Raw genomic sequence first — 21,395 nt, 5'->3', positions numbered from 1 at the left:
CATCCCAATCATCTCGGTTTTTTGGTATTTTTCTAAAAATGTCACGCAAGAGTTGCTAGTTAAAATTAGAATGCAATAATGTGTAACTGCATGACTTTGGCAAAACTCTCTAGACATTTTTACTATTTTAAAAGTGACGATCAAAGGAACACAAAAGATGTCCAGAATAGAAATTCATCACACTATTCTATGGTAGTGTAAAACAAATTAAGCAAAAACAAGAGAAATATAACTCATACGAGTGGAAAGATACTAATGAAGTTGGGACTAAAGAATAGAGCTTATTAAAAGATTAATATCCAACAAGAGAAGTCTAAATTATACAAGAGGAAAAATGCCCAATATCTTGTGGCTTGCTACTGAAGATCACTGGAATACCTAGTGGCTTGCTACTCAAAATGTTAGAACTACTTTAGTTTCGATATGAGTAGTAGAATAGGTTTGGAATATGGGACCTTGGATATTAATTATTTGGTATTTGTAGTCATTTCCATAATTCCAAGACTCAAGAAAAGGAGCTTCTTTGTTAGTTTTAAACTTAGAATATAAACTATATTTTTCATATATAAATTTATTTGGTACAGTTCGATATTTTTTCAGTTTATTTTTGTAAAATAAAAAACCGACCCGATTATTCGGTATGGTTATAAGTTAATATAAAAACCTATGATTTTATTAACATAAACCTCATACTCTGGTTCGATACGGTTCGGTTCGATTAGTTTAATTGATTTTTAAAGATCTATTTACCCCTAGTTGTTGTTCACAAATTTCAAGTAGTGGTACTACATAAACATTAGCAACCGCATGATAGCTTCAAAGAACAAAGTAGAAGCTATGTGATACACGAGAATTTCTTATCAAGAGAATCTGGTTGTTCAAGCATTTGAGAGGTGGGAGAGTGGGGCATTACAGACCATGCAGATGCATATACTATAGGGGAAGGAAGTGTCCACGTGGATGGCACAAATTAAATAAGGGAGATAGAGATGGAGCTGAACATCTTATTGGTCCGAAATCTATCCACTGGAGATCATAGATTTCATCTGTAGATTTCATTTATCCTACTTGGCTCCTTACAATCTGGCCTTTTGATCTCATAACCCATATAACCAGGAATCTCACTTCTACATTCAAACAAGAAACAACCATCCACACAGCTTATTTTACACAAACAAACCCCATAAGCGTGTAGAGAGAAACATGGCCACCACATCTGCCGCAGTGCTTAATGGCTTGAGCTCCTCTTTCTTGACTGGTGGCAAGAACAGTCAGGCATTGTTGGGTGCTCCAGTTGCCGCCAGAATTGGTGGTCTTGCCACTCCCAAGAGGTGCATTGTGGCGGCAGCAGCTGCTCCCAAGAAATCTTGGATTCCTGCTGTTAAAGGTGGTGGCAATTTGCTTGACCCTGAGTGGCTCGATGGCTCGTAAGTTCACTTTATATCTCCTACCTTCAACCTTCATCCACTGGAGACGAATCTATGATTTAAAATTAGTGTATTCAGAACATATATATAGATGGTTCGAGCTGAAAGCCTGAACCCTGAACTTGCTCTAGATTCGTCTCTGCTCCTCCCCCCTCTTCTAATTCTTCATTTTTCGCAAAGGCTTAACTGCATTTGAACTTGCAGGCTCCCTGGTGACTATGGTTTTGACCCACTTGGTCTTGGCAAGGACCCTGCATTCTTGAAATGGTACAGAGAAGCAGAGCTCATTCACGGCAGATGGGCAATGGCTGCAGTATTAGGCATCTTTGTTGGTCAAGCCTGGAGTGGCATTCCATGGTTCGAGGCTGGTGCTGACCCAGGTGCTATTGCACCTTTCTCTTTTGGCTCACTTCTTGGCACTCAACTTCTACTCATGGGGTGGGTTGAGAGCAAAAGGTGGGTGGACTTCTTCAACCCTGAATCTCAGTCAGTAGAGTGGGCAACTCCATGGTCCAAGACTGCTGAGAACTTTGCCAACTTCACTGGAGAACAGGGTTACCCTGGTGGCAAATTCTTTGATCCCTTGTCCTTAGCTGGTACACTTCAGGACGGTGTTTACATCCCTGACACAGAGAAACTTGAGAGACTAAAGGTTGCTGAGATCAAGCATGCTAGACTTGCTATGTTAGCCATGTTAATTTTCTACTTTGAGGCCGGGCAAGGGAAGACACCCCTTGGAGCTCTTGGTTTGTAAGGAACTTCATATTATTAAAATTTGCTGTAAAGAATTGGATGTAGAAAGAAGAAACCAAAGCATGGGCTAGTCACTTCATGCTTTCCCCCTTGTGATAATTTAAATCCTTCCCCCTTGAAACAGTTTATCATCTTACAAAAACTTTAGTTCAAGAAAGATTTAAGTTTGATTTGGCCCAAGCGGGAGAGTATATAAAGTGTAACAATGCAGAGGCAGTGCTATGGTAGTAAAAATCCCAAGTAAATGATTCACGAATCATGAATTAATCTGACGAAGCTAGTCCAAGAATGAGCATAATTTGCAGTCACAGATGAATTTGAACAAAATGCTGCACAAACCTTCAGCAACCACATAATTTAGCCAGGATGGCAGTATTGTCTTGCTGCCTTCCAGGTTATAAGATCAAAATATCATACAATCAGAATCAGGATTCTCATATCAATGCACGCAAAGACAAAGAACCCTCAGTCACAGACATAGAAATTTCGCATTCATCCTGAATGTAACATACTATTTGGTTTATCTTTGGCAAGGACAGAAACCAAAAGCTCATAGATTGCAATAACTCTTCAGATGAAAAAGAAATTTATGAGATTCCCTAGTTTAACATTTATAGGGGCAGATGGAGGGAGAAAAACTAATCAAGGTGCAAGAAAGTTTCCTAGTAATAGCTTCACATCATTACTCACTGCCTGTAGCCATCAAGAACTCACCCTCGCAGACCACATCCCCTCCTACATATGCCTTTCCTTCCATCTTTGCAATTCCAAACCGTTTCTGCAGCTTGATCAGCGTCATTCTCATTACTAAAGTATCTCCAGCGATCACTGGCTTCCTAAACCTTACTTTGTCTATTCCAGCAAAGAAGAAGTTCTCTCTGGAGCCTCCCACTTCAGGTTGTAGCATGACCAGGCCACCAACTTGGGCCATTGCCTGAATTGACAGAAATAGACACCCATCAAAGTTTGATAAAACTAAAATCATACAGCAGAAAGGTAACCAAAGAAGTCAAAATTTAGACAACTTCAAATAAATAATTTAAAAAGAAGATGAAAATAAGTGATAAGCTTTGCATTCAATGTTGCATGATCCTGCAACTACTTGTCCTACCTACACATACTATTAACTTCCTTCCTCTTTCCTCGTGAATTGTTGTAATACTTTTTCATTTTAAACTGAATTCTAGAACTCTCTTTTAAAAAAGAAAGATTCACCTAGTAGTTCTGCCTGTATTTGGTATACAGCATACTGATAATGCAATACTCTAGGGTCTGGGATAGACTGATGTGTTAGGAACAAATCCGAAAGGCTGGATATTTGGACTTCCTCAATGTCATAGAGAAATAGGTGTATCTAAATCCAGGGTGATTACCTGATAAAAAAAAAAAGGCGGCTGATTACAGCCTTAGCAGTAACTAAAGTGATTTAGTTAGTATTGTCAGAGGCCATCAGGGTGTGGTCCTCCATGTTTTTTGTACGATAACAATGGAGTCCGGCTATCACCTTTTCATTCAAAAGTAACTCTACTTCCACTTATATTATGAAAAACTATAAAGAAGATAATTAAAGTTATCACACTGTTGAAAGCATTTTGACGAGAGGAATAAGTTTTAAAACTTCAAAACAGCCTGTACATTGCTAGTTATCACAGATAATCTTCCATGTTATAATGACAATAGATACAAGAAGCTCCACTAGATGAGGTTTCCAAGAATGATATATCATAATAGTTGTCAACGGAGGAATTTGGGGTCCATATAACAATTGGTTGTCCCACCAAAATAGTAGGCACACATTTTTCACTTTTTGATCAGTTTTTTTTTTTATAAAAAAAATCAGGTCAGGCACACATTTTTCATTGATTAACAAATCACGGTAAGCAGGCATTACACTATAGAACATATCTTAGCATTTTATGGCAGTATAAAAATTCGAAAACTATCGCCGTATTATAGTTTTATCTTCCATCCAGAAGGGTAGCATATTTACCCGTGGATGAAATATGCATCAATACAACCACTAATTTCTCTCAAACAATCACAAATGTTTCATAAAAGGGCAAATCAGAAACTGTGCGTATGACAAGTATTTTTAAAGGGTTCAAATGCCCAATATCACCAACCAAACGAGAACAAGAAATTTTTTGATAACCCACGAACCACCCAAGAACATTTATATGCCAAACAAATGTCTGAGCTATCACTTGAAAAGTGTTGACCAGGACTCTTCTTCGAGCAATGAATTGCTGTTGTTCTAAATCTTCTAGAACTTCATTAAATTTCTATTATATTGTACAACAAGTCACAATTCTTATACAAAAAATCATTCTGTCATTTGTAAACTACTGCAATGTGATCTTGTTATTTTCAAGCCCCATAAATTCTCAGCATTGACTCTTAGTCCTATTGTTTCTGAGCCAGCTATAAATGACGGTGTAGAAGCCTTCCTATCTCTCCCCCCCCCCCCTTCTTTGTGTGTGTATGAGAGTGTGAGTGTGTGTTTAAACGTGTCATATCCTCAGCTCTAAAGCAGTAAAGCCCTACATGTCATGGGGACGACAAGCGACAAAGAGTTCAGCCTAAGACAGAACCTGAAAGAGATAATCAATCAGAGCTCATGGCTCTTTAGCACTCTGTCATAGATATTGCAAATAACTTGTCGCTTCCAAATGTTCTCCAAAGATTAGTGGGGTACACTACTATATGATCTAATGCTGAATTATGGTATGAGTATGACTATTTTTAGTAGTGCATAACCATCTCCCAAAAGCTTGGAGTGGGTACCAAGAAAAAAGGAGACTTTGTTTCTGAACCAGAAGAGTCAAATGCTGATGGATGATCAAACATTTGCCGGAGCTAACTCTACATGTTCAAAATCAAAAGAAGAGAAAGAAAAAAAGGGAAATGACCAAAAGGTTAAGGACATATTAAGTGATGTGTTTTTTTTAATGAGTACATAGTATGCATTGCTTTAAAAGCTTCCCCAAAAGATCTACTATTATAAATAGCATATCACTTGAGTTCCAATTTCACAAAAATTGCAGGAGATTCTTCTTAACTGAACTATTTGGTCTTAGTGAAAAAATCAGTAAGAGAGTCATTATTTTATAAGAAAACAGTTCACTCAGCAGAGCAGCAAATCCTATTGGCTTTCTATGTTCTTTTAAATTGAGGATTAACTTCAGTTATCTTCTTGATCTCACATTTTCACTCGGACAAATAACCAAGGTGAGGAAAAAGTTAACTACTTCAGGTAGAAGAAATTCTGAAATGATAACCAAGCTTTAAGTGGATACCTAAGAGGTAAAAGAAAATTCCTATTTAATGAATATGTTAAAAAACTCTTAAGTCCAATTCAGCCAGTCAGCCCTACTTTCTGAATAGGTCAGCCAGAGATTTAGAACACTCATAATCGACTGTTGAAGAAATTTCCAAGACGAGTCAATTAACTGATTTCACTTTCATAACTGAATTGAAGCACTCTTCCAAGTAATATCAGAAACCAAGTGACAATAAGAGTAACTCTTGCAAAGTAAGGACTTCACCTATTTGTTTAATAACAACATGAACCAACATGCTATATGGAAAAGTTCAGACAACCATGAGTTACATTAGATTGACACAAAAATCTGAAACAAAAGAGGAGTCATAAACATACCTCAACCATGAGGACACCAGGCATGATCGGCCTCTCAGGGAAATGCCCAGGAAAGAAGTTATCATTTATTGTCACATTCTTTATTGCCACGACTGACACTCCTGGATTGTATTCAATCACTCTATCCACTAGAAGAAACGGAAAACTGAAAACAATGCAGCCCTAATCAGTAATCCCATATCATATTACTGAAACAAATGAATCAATCAACTATGCCTCAAATATCCCAAACTAGTTGGTGTCAGCCATACAAGTCCTAATATTAATTCCACACTATTCGAGTCCATTTCATTCCAAATAAACACATTTATAAAAAGAGATAAGAAATGCATACCGATGGGGCAGAATCTCACGAATCTGATTTATATCCATCACAGTAGGAAATGCTGGGTACCCTATAAACAAATGAAGATTTCAAACATTTGAAAGGAGCTAAAGCAAAAAATTATCGAAACAAAGAAGCAAATAAAGGCATACTCAATTCAATTGGGGTATCATTTTTTTCTGGAGAAACACAGTTGGTGATGAAACTAGTATTGCGGGTCTTGTTGAAATGGGTCGACAGTGAATTAGATCTAGAGACAACAAGAGAGTGTTTGAGCATTGAACTGGGCCAAGGTAAAGACGCATTCTCAAAGCCCCTTTGAGAAGTAAGAGTGGAGAAGATAGATTGTGATACAGCCATAGAAGCCATTGGTGAATATTCGATTGTAGAGTTGAGATTTGAAGGACAGAGTATGGAGTGGAGGCGGAGCTAACAACGTTGCTGACACTGTATGAAGTATGAACTGAAGAATTTTGTTGAACAACCTTATTAGTGTGGGAGGTTCATCCAATGCAACTACCACACTTGTTTGACCACTGTTCTATTTCAAATTAATGATCCTTTTTTCATAATTAATTAGTAGTACTATTTAATTTAGATTATAACTGGTAACTAGACTGCTCCTTTAGAGTTTAGAGAGATAAACTAATGATTTTGATTATTTTATTTCATGAATATTTTCAATTTTCACATAGTGAATGTATATTTAATTACTCGAATTTTCCATCTACTCTAAATTTACTTTTTTTTGCTTCCCGATTTATTTGATTTCCTTTATAGTTTCTAAGTATATAGATGGCAAAATACATAAGTACCCACTTAATCTATGGCCCAAATCCCCCTTACACACTTTCTGTGGACAATAATAATATTACACATGCAACCTTTTTAAAGTTAGGCAAAAGTGTGTAAGGGGAATTTGGGTCATAGGTCAGGTGACAACTTATGTATTTTGCCTATATAGATTGAATAAAATTCTACTACTACTATATTTTTATTCAACAAATACAATTCTATTAACTAAATAATTTTCTTAAAAGCTTTATTTAAATAGTTTTTAGGCATTTATATAGTTTTCTCACATTAAATTATGCGTCCTACAAAAGTTTGATCTTTTACCTACATAAGATATACAAAAGTAATGATATGAGCCAGTGAGATTAGTAGTATAGTTAGTTATAAATAATTATGGAATTGGTGGTTAGAGAATTAACAGAAGGAGTAGAGTTAGTTAGCCTTAGTTAAAGTCTATATATATAGAGAGAGATAATTGTTGCCGTCTTCGGAATGGTGACATGTAACTCACGGAGTAAGTTTCGCACCCAAGTGAGCTCCAAAAGTGCATTGGCAACTGATTTGTATTCTGCTACGGATTGTTTGTATTTTTTGTTTCTGATCGATTGAGCTAGAGTTTGCTTTTCTCTTTTGATATGCAATTAGCTTGTAATTTGCTCAAACGAAGAATTAACTCAATTGAATTTGTCAATCATGGCAATTGGAGAAGAAACTTTAGGTAGCTCCTTGATTCTGATTCAGCTGAATGAAACTGAAAAGTATGTGATGTGGTGTAGATCTATGAAAATAGGCCTAGTTGGTAAGAGTAAGATAGGTTTTGTTGATGGTCGTTGTGCTAAAGACAAATTTGATCGATCTCTACATGAGCTTTGGGAGAAATGTAATGCTATAGTTTTATCGTGGATTATGAATGTTGTGAGCAAGGAATTGCTCAGTGGAATTATGTATAAGTCGAGTTCACATAAGGTCTGAATAGATTTGACGGATAAATATGATAAGGTTGATGGATCTCACATTTTCTTTCTGCACAAAGAGATAGCTACTCTGCCGCGGGGAATTTCTTTCGTTTCTTCATACTTCTCAAAGTTGACAGATCTTTGGGAGGAGTATGATGCCATGTCCTAGTTGTGATTGCCCATAATCTAAGAACTATTTTGAGTACCAAAAGTTGTTGCAATTCTTAATGGGGCTTAATGAGTCGTATGTATAACCTAGAAGCCAAATTTTGATGATGAGCCTAGTGCCTACTGTCAATAAGGACTTTTCTATGATAGTTTCTGAAGAAAGCCAAAGATCTCTGGGAAAGTTTTCACAAGCAGTTGACATAGGAGATGAAACAACACTATTCACTCATAAGGAATGAACTCAGGAAATAACTTTAAGCCTAGAAGAAGCAATTTGTTTTGTGACTTGTTTCAAACTACATGGTTATCCAGCTAACTTCAAAATGAGGAAGAGAGAAGGAGGCCTTCCTCAATAACTTATGGCTAATGCTACAACACGAGAGGGACAACATTCAGTTACACAACCAATAGCCAATGCAGTATCACAAGAAGGGCAACACATGATGAATGCACCAGCAGGTAATCCAGCACATGGAATGCCAATCATGTTCACTTAGGAGCAGTATGATGAGATTCCAAAACTAATCAATAATGATATAGGTGAAAACATGAAGAAATTTGCAGGTACAACTAATACTTCTGTCACAAATGACAAGGCTAAAGGTGAAAATTGGATAGTAAATTCTGGTGCAACCAATCATATAGTTCACCCCAGAGAATTGCTTGATAAGATAAACACCAGTACTTTAAGAAATGAACCAAAGGTGTATTTACCTGATGGCATATCACTTAACATAGCATGCACATGAAAAAGTAAATTGGTGACAGTGGCATCATTAAGAATGTATTGTACATTCTAGATTTTAAATACAACTTGTTGTTTGTATCTAAGCTTACAAGGGACTTAAGATGCTTTATATCTTTTATTTTGATTTTTGAATAATGCAAGACCTTCACAGTGAGAAAATTAAGGGGATTGGTAAGGAACTAGATGTTCTGTATAACTTGCAGCACCAGAAAGCTAAAGCGAAGGCTGCAACTGTATATTTACACAATGACTTTGCAAAGGAGGAAGACTTGAGAGTATGGCATGGAAGGCTTGGACATGGTCCAGATAGAATAGTAAAGAAAATTCTCAATATAAAATTTAAGACTAGTGATGATAGAATTAAAAAGTCCACAATTCGTCCTCTAGCTAGGCAAGGAAGACTGTCTTTTTCTAAAAGTATAAATATATCACATAAACCCTTTCAATTGATACATGTGGATATATGGAGTCCATATAGAGTTTCAACTCATAATCACAAATTTTTTCTCACTATAGTAAATGACTGTAGTAGAATGATATGGATTTACTAACCGAGGCTCAAAAGTAATGTGATTGTATGTTTGAGACATTTTCTAGCCTTAACAAAGACTCAATTTGATGTAACTGTGAAAATTTTAAGAAGTGATAATGGTTTTGAGTTTTTCAATTCTGACTTCAATAGTCTGTTTCAGTCTTATGGAATGATCCATCAAATCTCTTGGGTCCACATCCCACAGCAAAATGGGATGGTGAAAAGAAAGCACAGACACATAGTGGAGGTGGCTAGAGCCATCAGACTACAAGGACATCTACCTCTCAAGTTTTGGGGAGAATGTGTGCAAGAAATTATTTATGTGATTAACAGACTTCCTTTATCAGTCTTATCAGAAAAATAATCTTTTGAAGTGTTATATGGGATACTACCATCACTGCAACACATGAGAACTATAGGTTGCTTGTGTTTTGCTAAAACAATAGGAGAAGGAGATAAATTTGCAGCCAGATCAGTTGGAGTTGTATTGATGGGATATTCATCATCCCAAAAAGCTTACAGATTATATAATATCTCAAATAACTCTTTCTTTGTTAGAAGGGATGTCAAATTTATGGAACACATATTCCCTTTCCAGCTGTTAAAGAAAGGGAAATTACAGTTATTCCCTAATGGTGTATTAGATTCTCCAGTTGTTGATCACAATGATGTAGCCTCAACTAAAAATGATGTTGTCCTAGGCTCAGGAAGGCCACCAGATGAGGGACTTGTTTTTCCAGAAGCAAAATCTATTCAGATGCACAAACATTGTCACCATATTTCAGTGTCTATTGAAGATAAACAGTCTTATCCATTGCTCTTTTCAGAACAAACCACACTCAATAATGCAAATATTCAGCTTAGAAAATTAGCTAGGACTGCCAAAGAACCTGTGTGGATGCATGATTATGTCTGTAATGGCTCTTTGATAGGTTCTGTTGAGAAGCATCTTTGCAAGTACCCTATGCAAAGCTATATCAGTCATGCAGACGTCTCAGCTAAATATCAGTCTTACCTATCCAATATTACCAACATCAGGGAACCTTTGAGCTATGAGGAAGTTGCAACTGATCCCAAATGGATTGAAGCAATGCATCAAGAACTGGCTGCACTCAAAGATAATGACACTTGGACCCTGGTTGACTTGCCAATATGAAAGGTGCCTATTAGATGTAAATGAGTATTCAAGATAAAATATAGAGCTGGTGGAGAGATTGAAAGGTACAACGAACGACTAGTGGCCAAAGGGTTCAATCAAGTAGAAGGGTTGGACTACCATGATACTTTCTCTCCTATAATCAAGATGGTGACAGTTAGAGTTGTGCTAGCTTTGGTAGCATCAAACAATAGGCATTTGCATCAGATGGATGTTTACAAAGCATTTCTCCAAAAAAAAATCTCACTGAAGAAGTTTACATATGCATACTAAAGGGATTTTCCAGCTCGAGGGAGGGGGGAGGGGGGAAGGGGAGGGGAGCATGCAGGCTGCACAAATCTCTTTATGGATTGAAGCAAGATTCAAGACAATGGAATCTAAAGTTGACTGAGGCACTACTCAAATCAGGCTTTGTGCAAAGCCATTTTGACTACTTTTTATTCACAAAGAAACATTATACAAGGCTAGTAATCATCCTAGTATATGTAGATGATCTTCTCATAACTGGGAATGCTCAATGCATGATTCTAAGACAAAGTCCATATTGCAAAGCAATTTAAAAATCAAAGACCTAGGGGACTTAAAGTTCTTTCTTGGAATTGGGATAACAAGATCCAAGGAAGGAGTATTGATGAACCAAAGGAAGTTTGCAATGGAGTTGATCACCAAACTTGGACTGGCAGATTATAAAACAGCAACTATACTAATGGAATGCAATCAGAGATTCACTACTATGGAATATGATCAACATACAAACTGGAAGGAAGATGAGACAAGGCCAGACATATGATATGCAGTTTATGTGTTAAGCCAGTTCATGCATTGCCCAAAATCACACATGGAAGCAACAACTAGAGTTGTTAGATACATCAAAGGTGTCCCGGGTTTAGGCTTGCCAATTAGCTCTAAGCAGTCTACAAAGCTCACAGCCTTTAGAAGATCAGTGACAGGATATGTGATGAAGCTAGGAAGTTATCTAGTGTACTGGAAATCAAAGAAGCAATGTACATTTTCAAAAAGCTCAGTAGAGGCAGAGTATATGAGCATGGCAGCAGGAGTTTTAGAAATCTTATGGCTGACAGGATTATGCAAAGAATTAGGTGCAGAGATTGATTTGCTAGTAGAGTTGCATTGTGACAGCAAAGAAGCAATTCAAATTGCTTCCAATCCTATATTTCACGAGCGTACGAAGCACATTGAGATAGATTTGCATTGCATCAGGGAGAGGATTCAGCAAGGGATTGTCAGAATCAAATATGTGATGTCTAAATATCAAGAAGCAGATCTGTTTACAAAGCCTCCGAGAAGATCACAGCATGAGTACTTGATGAGCAAGCTAGGAGTGCTTAATCTATTTGCACCACCTAGCTTAAGGGGGAGTATTGAAGATAGGAGTGTCACGTGACTACCATGTGAGCCAGTGAGATTAGTAGGATAGTTAGTTATAACTAATTATGTGATTGATATTTAGAGAATTAACAGAAGGAGTAGAGTTAGTTAGCCTTAGTTAAAGTCTATATATATAGACCATTAGTCATTGTATTCAGCAGAATTTGAGAAATTATCTTAGCTCACTTTTGCTATTAAATGGAGCTCTCGTTCTAGAATCTTCTCGTTCATTTTCTCTTTTCTTTCTATAGAGCTGATATCAGATCCTCATTAAAAAGACAAGCACTTCTCTCCTTCCCTAAACTTTAGATAGTTTTCTAGAAATATCTTTCAACATATTAGCTGGAGAAGTTCATGAAAAAGAAAATTGTGACTGAATAATTATTCTTTAAGTTATATCGGATGGACATCCAATGTAATTTATTATTCTTTAAGTAACATTTAACTGATATGTTAGTTCTATAAGTTGACAGAATAGTTATTCTTTTAGTTTTACCTAAAATCAAAGTGGATATATTTGAAGTTTTCGGAAGCCACATAGATTCTTATCGGGCGGATTGGACAGATATTTACATTTAATGGTTTGGTTTATCGGTTATCGGCTATCGATTTATAAATATAGTAATCCTCTAGCCAACCTATAAAACATCAGGCAGATTGATATCGGATTAACGACAGACAGCTATCGAGCGATTTATTGGCCAAATCAATTAAACAATAAAAAAAAGTAAAGAACTAGAGATTAGGGAAAATTTAGGTCCATATTTATTTATATAATATTTTCTAATCCATGTGACATGCAAACTTCAGTACAAAGGAGAGTAAATACGTATGTGGTATGGATAAAAAAAAATTGACTACTCAATTGAAAGAAAAGATATTTTTTGCAATACACAAACAAATCTCCATCTTATCTCATAGAAAAATCCACGTGACATGCAATCCATGTCTGACCAAATTCATATTTGAACTTTGAAGAGCTGACTGTTGAGGGAGACGACTGCTGCCGATGTTGAATTGAGAAATTAGGAATTGAGGTTTCAAATAGTACTTTATATACATAGGGATAAAGTATAAATATAAAAAAATTTAACTGATAAGGAAATTGAGTAATCCGTTCACAAACCGTTAAGACGTTAATTTAAAATTTCAAACCATTTACCAACCATTACCCCGATTGTTGAATTTGGCAAATTTTTGTCCCACATCGGTGGGCTCTTGAGTTTTAGGGGGATTTTCCCCCTATAAAAGAAGGTCTAATGTTTAGGATTTAAATACACCTCTCATTTGCCTTCTCATCTGTTTAAGGCATTTGTATCTTCTCTCTTTAGTATTATTTCACTTGTATTTTTGGAGTGAAATAAAATATTGGTTGTGTCCGAGGAGTAGGCAAAATTAGCCGAACCTCGTAAATTCTGGTGTTTCCTTTATTGTTGTTTTATTGTCTTATTTATTATTTGGTGGCTGTCATAATTTTTGGTATAGTAGTTGTGACTTATTCACACTATATACATTTGACTTCCGCAACAATTGGTATCAGAGCCAAGGTACTGTCTAAGTATGCTCTGTGGTTGCAGCATAGTCTGATCTTCCACATCAGAAAAGATTTATCTTGGTAACTGAGTCAAGGTTCTGTCTGAGTATGCTCTGTGGTTGCAGCTTAGTCTGATATTCAACATCAGAAAGGAATAATCTTGATTTGTGTCGTCAGCTATTAAATAATATTTGTGTCAAATATGGGAGACAATAAACAAGAAGAATCTACATCAAGTGTCAACAATACGTCATCATTGGCACCTTCGCTTATGACAAGAATTGTGTCAAATGCGAAATTTGCGGTAGAAATTTTTGACGGGTCCGGACATTTTGGGATGTGGAAAGGCGAGGTTCTAGATGTCCTTTTTCAACAAGGGCTAGATCTGGCCATTGAAGAAAAGAAACCAGATGTTATTGGAGAAGAAGATTGGAAGATTCTCAACCGTGTTGCTTGCGGTACCATTCGATCCTACCTTGCTAGAGAGCAGAAATATCCATACACAAAGGAAACTTCTGTAAGTAAATTATGGAAAGCACTGGAGGATAAATTTTTGAAGAAAAACAGTCAAAATAAATTGTACATGAAGAAGAGACTGTTTCACTTCACCTATGTTCATGGTACCACGATGAATGAACATATCACCAGTTTTAATAAGTTGGTCACAGATTTGCAAAATATGGATACAACTTATGATGATGGTGACTTGGCCTTAATGTTGTTGGCGTCACTTCCTGATGAGTACGAGCACCTTGAAACTACTCTACTCCATGGAAATGACGAAATTTCTCTCAGAGAAGTTTGTTCGGCTTTGTACAGCTATGAACAAAGAAAGCGAGAAAAACAGAAGGGCGGAGAAGGAGAAGCACTATTTGTGAGGGGTCGTCCTCAAAATCAAACGAGGACAAAGAAGGGAAGATCCAAGTCAAAATCCAGACCCAGCAAAGATGAATGTGCCTTTTGTCGAGAAAAAGGGCACTGGAAGAAAGACTGCCCGGAGTTGAAGAATAAGGCCAAATATAATAATGGAAAGGCCATTATGGATTCAAATGTAGCTGATTGTGATGATTCAGACTTCTCATTAGTTACAACAGAGTCATTAACATCATCAGACATATGGTTGATGGACTCGGCTTGGAGCCATCATATGTGTCCCAACAGGGACTGGTTTGTGGAATTTCAAGAAGGAAAATATGGAGTCATCCACACAGCGGATAACAGCCCTCTTACCTCATATGGCATTGGTTCAATACGATTAAGGAACCATGATGGAATGATCAGAACATTAACAGATGTTCGATATGTACCGAATTTGAAGAAGAATCTCATCTCTGTGGGAGCCCTGGAATCAAAAGGGTTCAAAATCATTGCAGAAATGGAGTGATGAGAGTATGCTCCGGTGCACTAGTGGTAATGAAGGCTAATCGGAAGAATAATAATATATACCGCTATCGTGGAAGTACAATTATTGGGACAGTAACAGTGACATCCAGTGACGACAAAGAGGCAGAAGCAACCAAGCTATGGCACATGCGCTTGGGACATGCTGGAGGAAAATCCTTGAAAACTCTATCAGATCAAAGATTGTTAAAAGGAGTAAAGGCTTGCAACTTGGAGTTTTGTGAGCATTGTGTCAAAGGGAAACAGACAAGGGTTAAATTTGGTACAGCGATCCATAATACTAAAGGCATTTTGGATTATGTACACTCTGATGTTTGGGGTCCTTCCAAAACACCTTCATTGGGTGGGAAGCACTATTTTGTAACCTTTGTTGATGATTTTTCTCGAAGAGTGTGGGTGTATACAATGAAAAACAAAGATGAAGTGCTGGGAATTTTTCTCAAATGGAAGACGATGGTGGAGAATCAAACAGACAGGAGGATCAAGTGTATTCGCACAGACAATGGAGGTGAATACAAAAATGATCATTTCAATAAGGTCTGTGAAAATGATGGCATCGTCCGACACTTCACTGTTAGACATACACCATAACAGAATGGAGTGGCAGAACGTATGAACCGGACCTTGCTGGAGAAGGTACGGTGTATGTTGTCTAATGCTGGCTTGGGCAAAGAATTTTGGGCTGAGGCAATTACATATGCATGTCACCTCATTAATCGTCTACCATCTGCTGCTATTGATGGCAAGACACCATTTGAAAAATGGTATGGAAAACCTGCTGTAGATTATAACTCTTTGCACGTGTTTGGCTCAACTGCATATTATCATGTGACGGAGTCAAAATTGGATCCAAGGGCAAAGAAGGCTATTTTTATGGGAATTACTTCTGGAGTCAAAGGATATCGCTTATGGTGTCCTATGACAAAGAAAGTAATATTCAGCAGGGATGTTACCTTTGATGAATCTATGGTAAATAAGGTAACAGAAGATACCAAAGAAAATAAAGGTGCTTCTAAGCAGGTGGAGTTTGAGGGAAAATTTATTTTTCCTACACAAGAAGCAGAGGAGGAAACAAATGAAGATTACCCTCTGGAAGGAGAGCCAGTAGAGGAGATTCCAACTCAGGAACCTCAACAACAACTTGAATCAATAGCAACCAGCAGGCCAAAAAGAACAATAACGAAACCTGTTCGTCTCATAGAAACGGTTGCTTGTGCAACCTCAATTGTAGCTGATGATGTTCCTACCACTTATAAAGACGCAGTCCAAAGTTCAGAAGAAGATAAGTGGAGGATTGCCATGAATGATGAAATACAGTCCCTTCATCAGAATCATACATGGAGATTGGCCAATCTCCCGAAGGAAAGAAAGCAATTGGGTGCAAATGGGTATTTGCAAAGAAGGAAGGATTTCCTAACCAAGTAGATGTTCGCTACAAAGCAAGATTGGTGGCCAAAGGATATGTTCAAAAGGAGGGAATTGATTACAATGAAGTATTTTCTCCAGTTGTAAAACATTCCTCCATTAGAATTATGTTGGCTTTGGTAGCACAATTGGATTTGGAACTAGTTCAGATGGATGTAAAAACTGCGTTTTTACATGGAAACTTGGAGGAGGAAATCTACATGACTCAGCCAGAAGGATTCAAAGTTGCTGGAAAAGAAAATATGGTGTGCAAACTTGAAAAATCGTTGTATGGATTGAAACAATCTTCTAGACAATGGTACAAGCGTTTTGACGAGTTTATGTTGCGGCAAGGGTACAAGAGAAGCAAATACGATCATTGTGTGTATTTGCACAAGCTTAAAGATGGTTCCTTTGTATATCTTCTCCTATATGTTGATGATATGTTGATAGCTTCCAAGAATTTGGAAGAAATTGATAAGTTGAAGATTCAACTGAAGAAGGAGTTCGAGATGAAGGATTTGGGTGAGGCAAAGAAAATTCTTGGCATGGAGATAATTAGAGATAGACGTTCAAAGAAACTCTGTTTATCTCAAAAGGAATATTTGAAGAGAGTACTTCAACGTTTTGGCATAGATGACAAGACTAAGCCAGTTAGTACTCCACTTGCTTCCCATTTTAAGCTAAGTACTACTATGTCGCCAATGGATGAAGCTGAACGAAAGTATATGTCAAAGGTACCATACGCAAATGTTGTTGGTAGCTTGATGTATGCAATGGTTTGCACAAGGCCTGACATTTCACAAGCTGTTGGAGTTATTAGCAGATATATGCACAATCCAGGGAAGGAGCATTGGCAAGCTGTGAAGTGGATTCTACGGTATATTCATAATACTGTAGATGTCGGGTTAGTTTTTGAGCAGGAAGACAATCAGTCTGTAGTTGGATATTGTGACTCAAATTTTGCGGGTGATATGGACAAACGAAGATCAACTACTGGTTATGTGTTTACTTTTGCAAAGGCACTAGTTAGTTGGAAGTCTACTTTGCAGTCAACAGTTTCTTTGTCTACAACAGAGGCAGAGTACATGGCTATTACAGAGGCTGTGAAAGAGGCAATTTGGCTTCAAGGATTGCTAAAGGAGCTTGGTGTTGAACAAAAAGGTATCACAATTTTTTGTGATAGTCAAAGTGCTATTCAATTAGCGAAGAACCAAGTGTATCATGCAAGGACGAAGCACATTGATGTTCGGTATCATTTCGTACGAGAAATCATAGAAGAAGGTGGAGTCACAGTGAAGAAAATTCATACTACGGAGAATCCTGCTGATATGCTAACAAAGGTGGTGACTGCGGTCAAGTTTCAACATTGTTTGGATTTGATCAACATTGTTGAAAACTGAAGATTGAAGATGAAGACACAATCAAAATTTGTTATTGAGAGAAAATTGAAGATGTGGAATTTTGCCAAGGTGGAGATTTGTTGAATTTGGCAAATTTTTGTCCCACATCGGTGGGCTCTTGAGTTTTGGGGGGATTTTCCCCCTATAAAAGAAGGTCTAATGTTTAGGATTTAAATACACCTCTCATTTGCCTTCTCATCTGTTTAAGGCATTTGTATCTTCTCTCTTTAGTATTATTTCACTTGTATTTTTGGAGTGAAATAAAATATTGGTTGTGTCCGAGGAGTAGGCAAAATTAGCCGAACCTCGTAAATTCTGGTGTTTCCTTTATTGTTGTTTTATTGTCTTATTTATTATTTGGTGGCTGTCATAATTTTTGATATAGTAGTTGTGACTTATTCACACTATATACATTTGACTTCCGCAACACCGATAACCCGATATCACTAAGCCAATAAGTTACTTTTGTGGTTCGATTAATGGTTACTGTTCGGTTTAAACAACCCTACCACAAGCATGCTTTTTCTTTTTCTTTAAAACAAGTGAAAAAAGTTTTAAAACGACTTTCTTTGACACCGTGTATTCTGCTATATTTTCCCTGGCATCTAAGGATATTACTTATAGCACAATTGGCACAAATTGGAACTAGTTATGAAATTTGGTTATAGATTACTGGTAACAAAGATCAGCAAACATGTCCCCAAAATAAAACGTAATTTAGCAGCTTATGTTTCCTGGTTGCCCATTGTGTTATTCAGCTCTTAGCTAGCCTCTCAACTTTCGGCAGCAGTTTTACAGGCTATCCTTAATTTATCTTGCTAAACTATCTTCTTCCACTTATTTTTGTGTTGTCTTTCTTTCAAGAAATATTTGACCTATTGAGTATAATTTGCATTTGGTACACTCATTTAAATCAGTGTAGCTATTGCAGTCGGCTGAAACAATTAAATATTGGATCAGCTACTGTTTCATCAATATAACAGAAAAATCAAACTTGTACCAGCTAATTATTTTTTGAATAGTTATTAATCATCTAGTTTCTTATATTAGTAATTAAATCCATGTTAATTGGCAGATTTCCTGCGTAAGGTATGATCATGTTGCAAACATTATAAGAAATGATTCAGATTGGATTGAAGCTGGCTTCATGATCAGGAGATCGAACGGTGTGTGACATCATTTAAATCTAACCTTCATTATACATACTTGGATCAGAGCATAATTTTGGTGATACAATTGACTATTGGACACTCAGAATCATCACAAAACACCACATATATAGTTCTCTACTAAATGTTTTTTTCATTGTTGGTAATCCTAAAAGGACATAGTCTATGTCAGTTAAAGGCAGAGCAAACTTTACGAATTTCACCATCAGAACCAGTCTTAACACCAATATTACTCATTTTAACCATGGACTTGCCAAACTCCACGCTGAATGTCAACCCAAGCAATCCCCTCACACCCAAGAACCTTTGGACGAAAGTGTTGGTGGAACTATCGGTCCATAGCAGCTGGTCTGATTCCAGAATTCCGCGACCATTCCTCAGGTTGGAGAACCATGAGTTGTCAAAACTCTTCTCACTGCCATTGTCTAGTGCCACTCGGTTCGAGCTACCGCTGCCATTAGGGCACATTGATTTAAGTTGAGGAAGGAAGGTTGGGTCTATGGATGGGTCAGGACGACCAGTGCCGTTGAAGTTATATAGCCTGTCGCTGAAGAAAAAGCAAGCTGTTGTTCCAATAGTGTGCCCACCTGCCCGTAAAATATATATACAGATTTATTATAGTTCTTTTATTCGAGAACTAATAAAAGAATGTTACGTTATGCTTACCAAGAAGGGTGACAAGATCTTGAGTGGTGAGACCCTTATCAGCAAACTTTTGCTTTTGAACATCAACGGAATCAGAAGGACTTGGAAAGTTATTAACATCAGATGCTGATGAAACTCGCCCATCTCTTCGTCCCATTGGTACAGCCCAACTTGCCCCGTTGGTCTGCACCAATATTCATTAATAATCCAAAATTAGCACTGTAAGCATCAATATTAATTCACCACACCACAATTATGCAATTACCATTCATAGACATTACAAAAAATCATAACATTAATTTTTCCTCCTGTGTTCCTAGGTCTACTTGCATTAACGGGAAATAAATTATTATTCATTTATACCCATGTAATGTACTGCTTCTTTCACACCATGCTATAGTTTTGATTATCTTCCAATGGTCTAGACCTAGAAGAAATCGTGGCTGCCCCGAGCATCAGAGGGTACTAATGATGTGATCAGTTTCATTCTTATAAGCTAACTAATAGATCGAACTTACTGCCGTTCACTTAGTAAATGTTTTACGTACAGTGTGCTACTTCGTTATAACACGAAGTATATATTGCTCATGAAGATATTGATCCTAGCCCCTTTTTCTAACAAAATATCATGTACTAGAATTTGAAGGGAGATTAAATTTCACTAGAAATGTCCCTTAATGTAATACGAAACATATAGTAGTACATATATATATATATATCAGTCTATCTTTTAACTTGAAGCAAAAAATTTGAAAGAAAAATTCCAAAGGGAGAGGACCAATATTAAAAGTGTAGGAAGATAATAACAATTTACCAAGACAACAGCATCACGGGCAGCAAGAGCGAGAATGTCAGCACAAGAGACAACTCCAGGACAAACAGCTTCAATCTGTTTCTTAGCATCGTCAATAACCTCGAATCCTCTCAACCCGCCATTCTCGGGGGCATTTTTCTCAGCGTCTGAACCATCAACGAGGATAGAACCATCACAACCTTGTATAAAACAATCGTGGAAGTGCAATCTCAGCAGTCCTGGTGCCAACGTTTGATCAGACTGAAAATGAGACTTCACTGTTGATTGAACGATGGATTCGACTCTAGGGCACGTACTAGAATAAAATCCAACACGAGTCCCTTGGCCTTGTACCATAGTCAGAGACATGGATAGCATGACAAGAACCATAATCATGGTTAGTTTGCTGGGGGGATTATAACTCATAATACTGCTGTTTCAACTATGGTCTTTAGCTTTGTTTTTTTCCCTATGTTTCAGCTATGGTCTTTGAGTACGTAAATTGTGTACTAGCTTTTTCTTGGTGCTTATTGTTGGAAATATTACAAATGTCGACGTGTATTTATAGGCAATGGCTAATGAATTGAAGATCAAATGTATGATCCTGGATGACTAGTAAGTAAGGCCGTCTTCCATAATTTGGATATACAGAATTTTTGTTTCTTCATTTTTTGTTTCTTTTCTTGGAGTAGAGCAAGGAAAATAATTTTAAAAGGATTTAATTTATTATACTGATAGTCTTTAATATTTTGTAGCAGGTAACCTATCTCATTTTTCATGTTACTAATTCATTAATTATAATGAACAATTAACTTTAATTATCTTTTAGATGGCTAAGAGTTGAAAGTGTAAAATTACTTTTATGTGTATAGAAGTTAAACTTATTTGAGAAATATTTGTTTGGGGAGGGATGAGTGTGGAATGCAAATGCAATGTACAGCTTGCACCTGAATTTGTTAGATGCAGTTATCTTTTTTTGTCTCGTGAGGAATTACATTTACAGCATGATGAAATTTGTTTTACTATCCGAAAAGGAAATTTCTTTATTTTTTGGAAGTTAGCGCTCTCTTAAGAATCGTTACATTGGGTTGTTATCGTATTTGTTTGGCTATACTAGGATAATGTTTATCAAACAGTTA

At 36.9% G+C, this 21,395-nt stretch overlaps 4 protein-coding genes across 4 annotated transcripts; 2 read left to right on the top strand and 2 right to left on the bottom strand.

Annotated features, from left to right (window-relative positions):
* Nucleotides 1-1,203: 1,203 nt before the first annotated feature.
* Nucleotides 1,204-2,181, top strand: LOC107792047 (chlorophyll a-b binding protein CP24 10A, chloroplastic-like). Its single transcript, NM_001325531.1, has 2 exons — nt 1,204-1,427; nt 1,632-2,181. Exons 1-2 carry the CDS (start codon nt 1,204-1,206, stop codon nt 2,179-2,181), a joined length of 774 nt encoding a protein of 257 aa, NP_001312460.1.
* A 652-nt stretch (nt 2,182-2,833) lies between these two features.
* On the bottom strand, nt 2,834-6,541 carry LOC107792048 (3-hydroxyacyl-[acyl-carrier-protein] dehydratase FabZ-like). Its single transcript, NM_001325532.1, is given in 4 exon segments — nt 2,834-3,114; nt 5,839-5,983; nt 6,173-6,233; nt 6,316-6,541. Coding segments are annotated over 4 exon segments (666 nt in total). The 5' UTR covers nt 6,524-6,541; the 3' UTR covers nt 2,834-2,862.
* Nucleotides 6,542-9,768: 3,227 nt separating this feature from the next.
* On the top strand, nt 9,769-10,518 carry LOC142162217 (uncharacterized). Its single transcript, XM_075218541.1, has one exon. The coding sequence runs from the start codon at nt 9,769-9,771 to the stop codon at nt 10,516-10,518; it is 750 nt and encodes a 249-aa protein (XP_075074642.1).
* Nucleotides 10,519-18,818: 8,300 nt separating this feature from the next.
* Nucleotides 18,819-20,803, bottom strand: LOC107762405 (peroxidase N1-like). The gene is made up of 3 exons (XM_016580761.2): nt 20,278-20,803; nt 19,485-19,647; nt 18,819-19,405 (listed from the first exon to the last, which is right to left on the bottom strand). Exons 1-3 carry the CDS (start codon nt 20,680-20,682, stop codon nt 18,987-18,989), a joined length of 987 nt encoding a protein of 328 aa, XP_016436247.1. The 5' UTR covers nt 20,683-20,803; the 3' UTR covers nt 18,819-18,986.
* Between the last annotated feature and the right edge of the window lie 592 nt (nt 20,804-21,395).

Source organism: Nicotiana tabacum, chromosome 7 (assembly GCF_000715075.1).
Source record: "Nicotiana tabacum cultivar K326 chromosome 7, ASM71507v2, whole genome shotgun sequence".
Lineage (NCBI taxonomy): Eukaryota > Viridiplantae > Streptophyta > Magnoliopsida > Solanales > Solanaceae > Nicotiana > Nicotiana tabacum.
Note: the sequence above shows the minus strand (reverse complement) of the source record. Positions and strands in the feature narration are given on the sequence as shown.

What these genes read in the sequence shown, in the direction of transcription:
- LOC107792047 (NM_001325531.1), top strand. Translation starts at nt 1,204, where the DNA reads ATGGCCACCACATCTGCCGCAGTGCTTAATGGCTTGAGCTCCTCTTTC. An exon ending in CCTGAGTGGCTCGATGGCTC is followed by an intron (nt 1,428 to 1,631) that starts GTAAGTTCACTT and finishes TTGAACTTGCAG; the next exon opens with GCTCCCTGGTGACTATGGTT.
- LOC142162217 (XM_075218541.1), top strand. Translation starts at nt 9,769, where the DNA reads ATGAGAACTATAGGTTGCTTGTGTTTTGCTAAAACAATAGGAGAAGGA.
- LOC107762405 (XM_016580761.2), bottom strand. Translation starts at nt 20,682, where the DNA reads ATGAGTTATAATCCCCCCAGCAAACTAACCATGATTATGGTTCTTGTC. An exon ending in CCCGTGATGCTGTTGTCTTG is followed by an intron (nt 19,648 to 20,277) that starts GTAAATTGTTAT and finishes ATATTGGTGCAG; the next exon opens with ACCAACGGGGCAAGTTGGGC. An exon ending in AGATCTTGTCACCCTTCTTG is followed by an intron (nt 19,406 to 19,484) that starts GTAAGCATAACG and finishes TTTTACGGGCAG; the next exon opens with GTGGGCACACTATTGGAACA.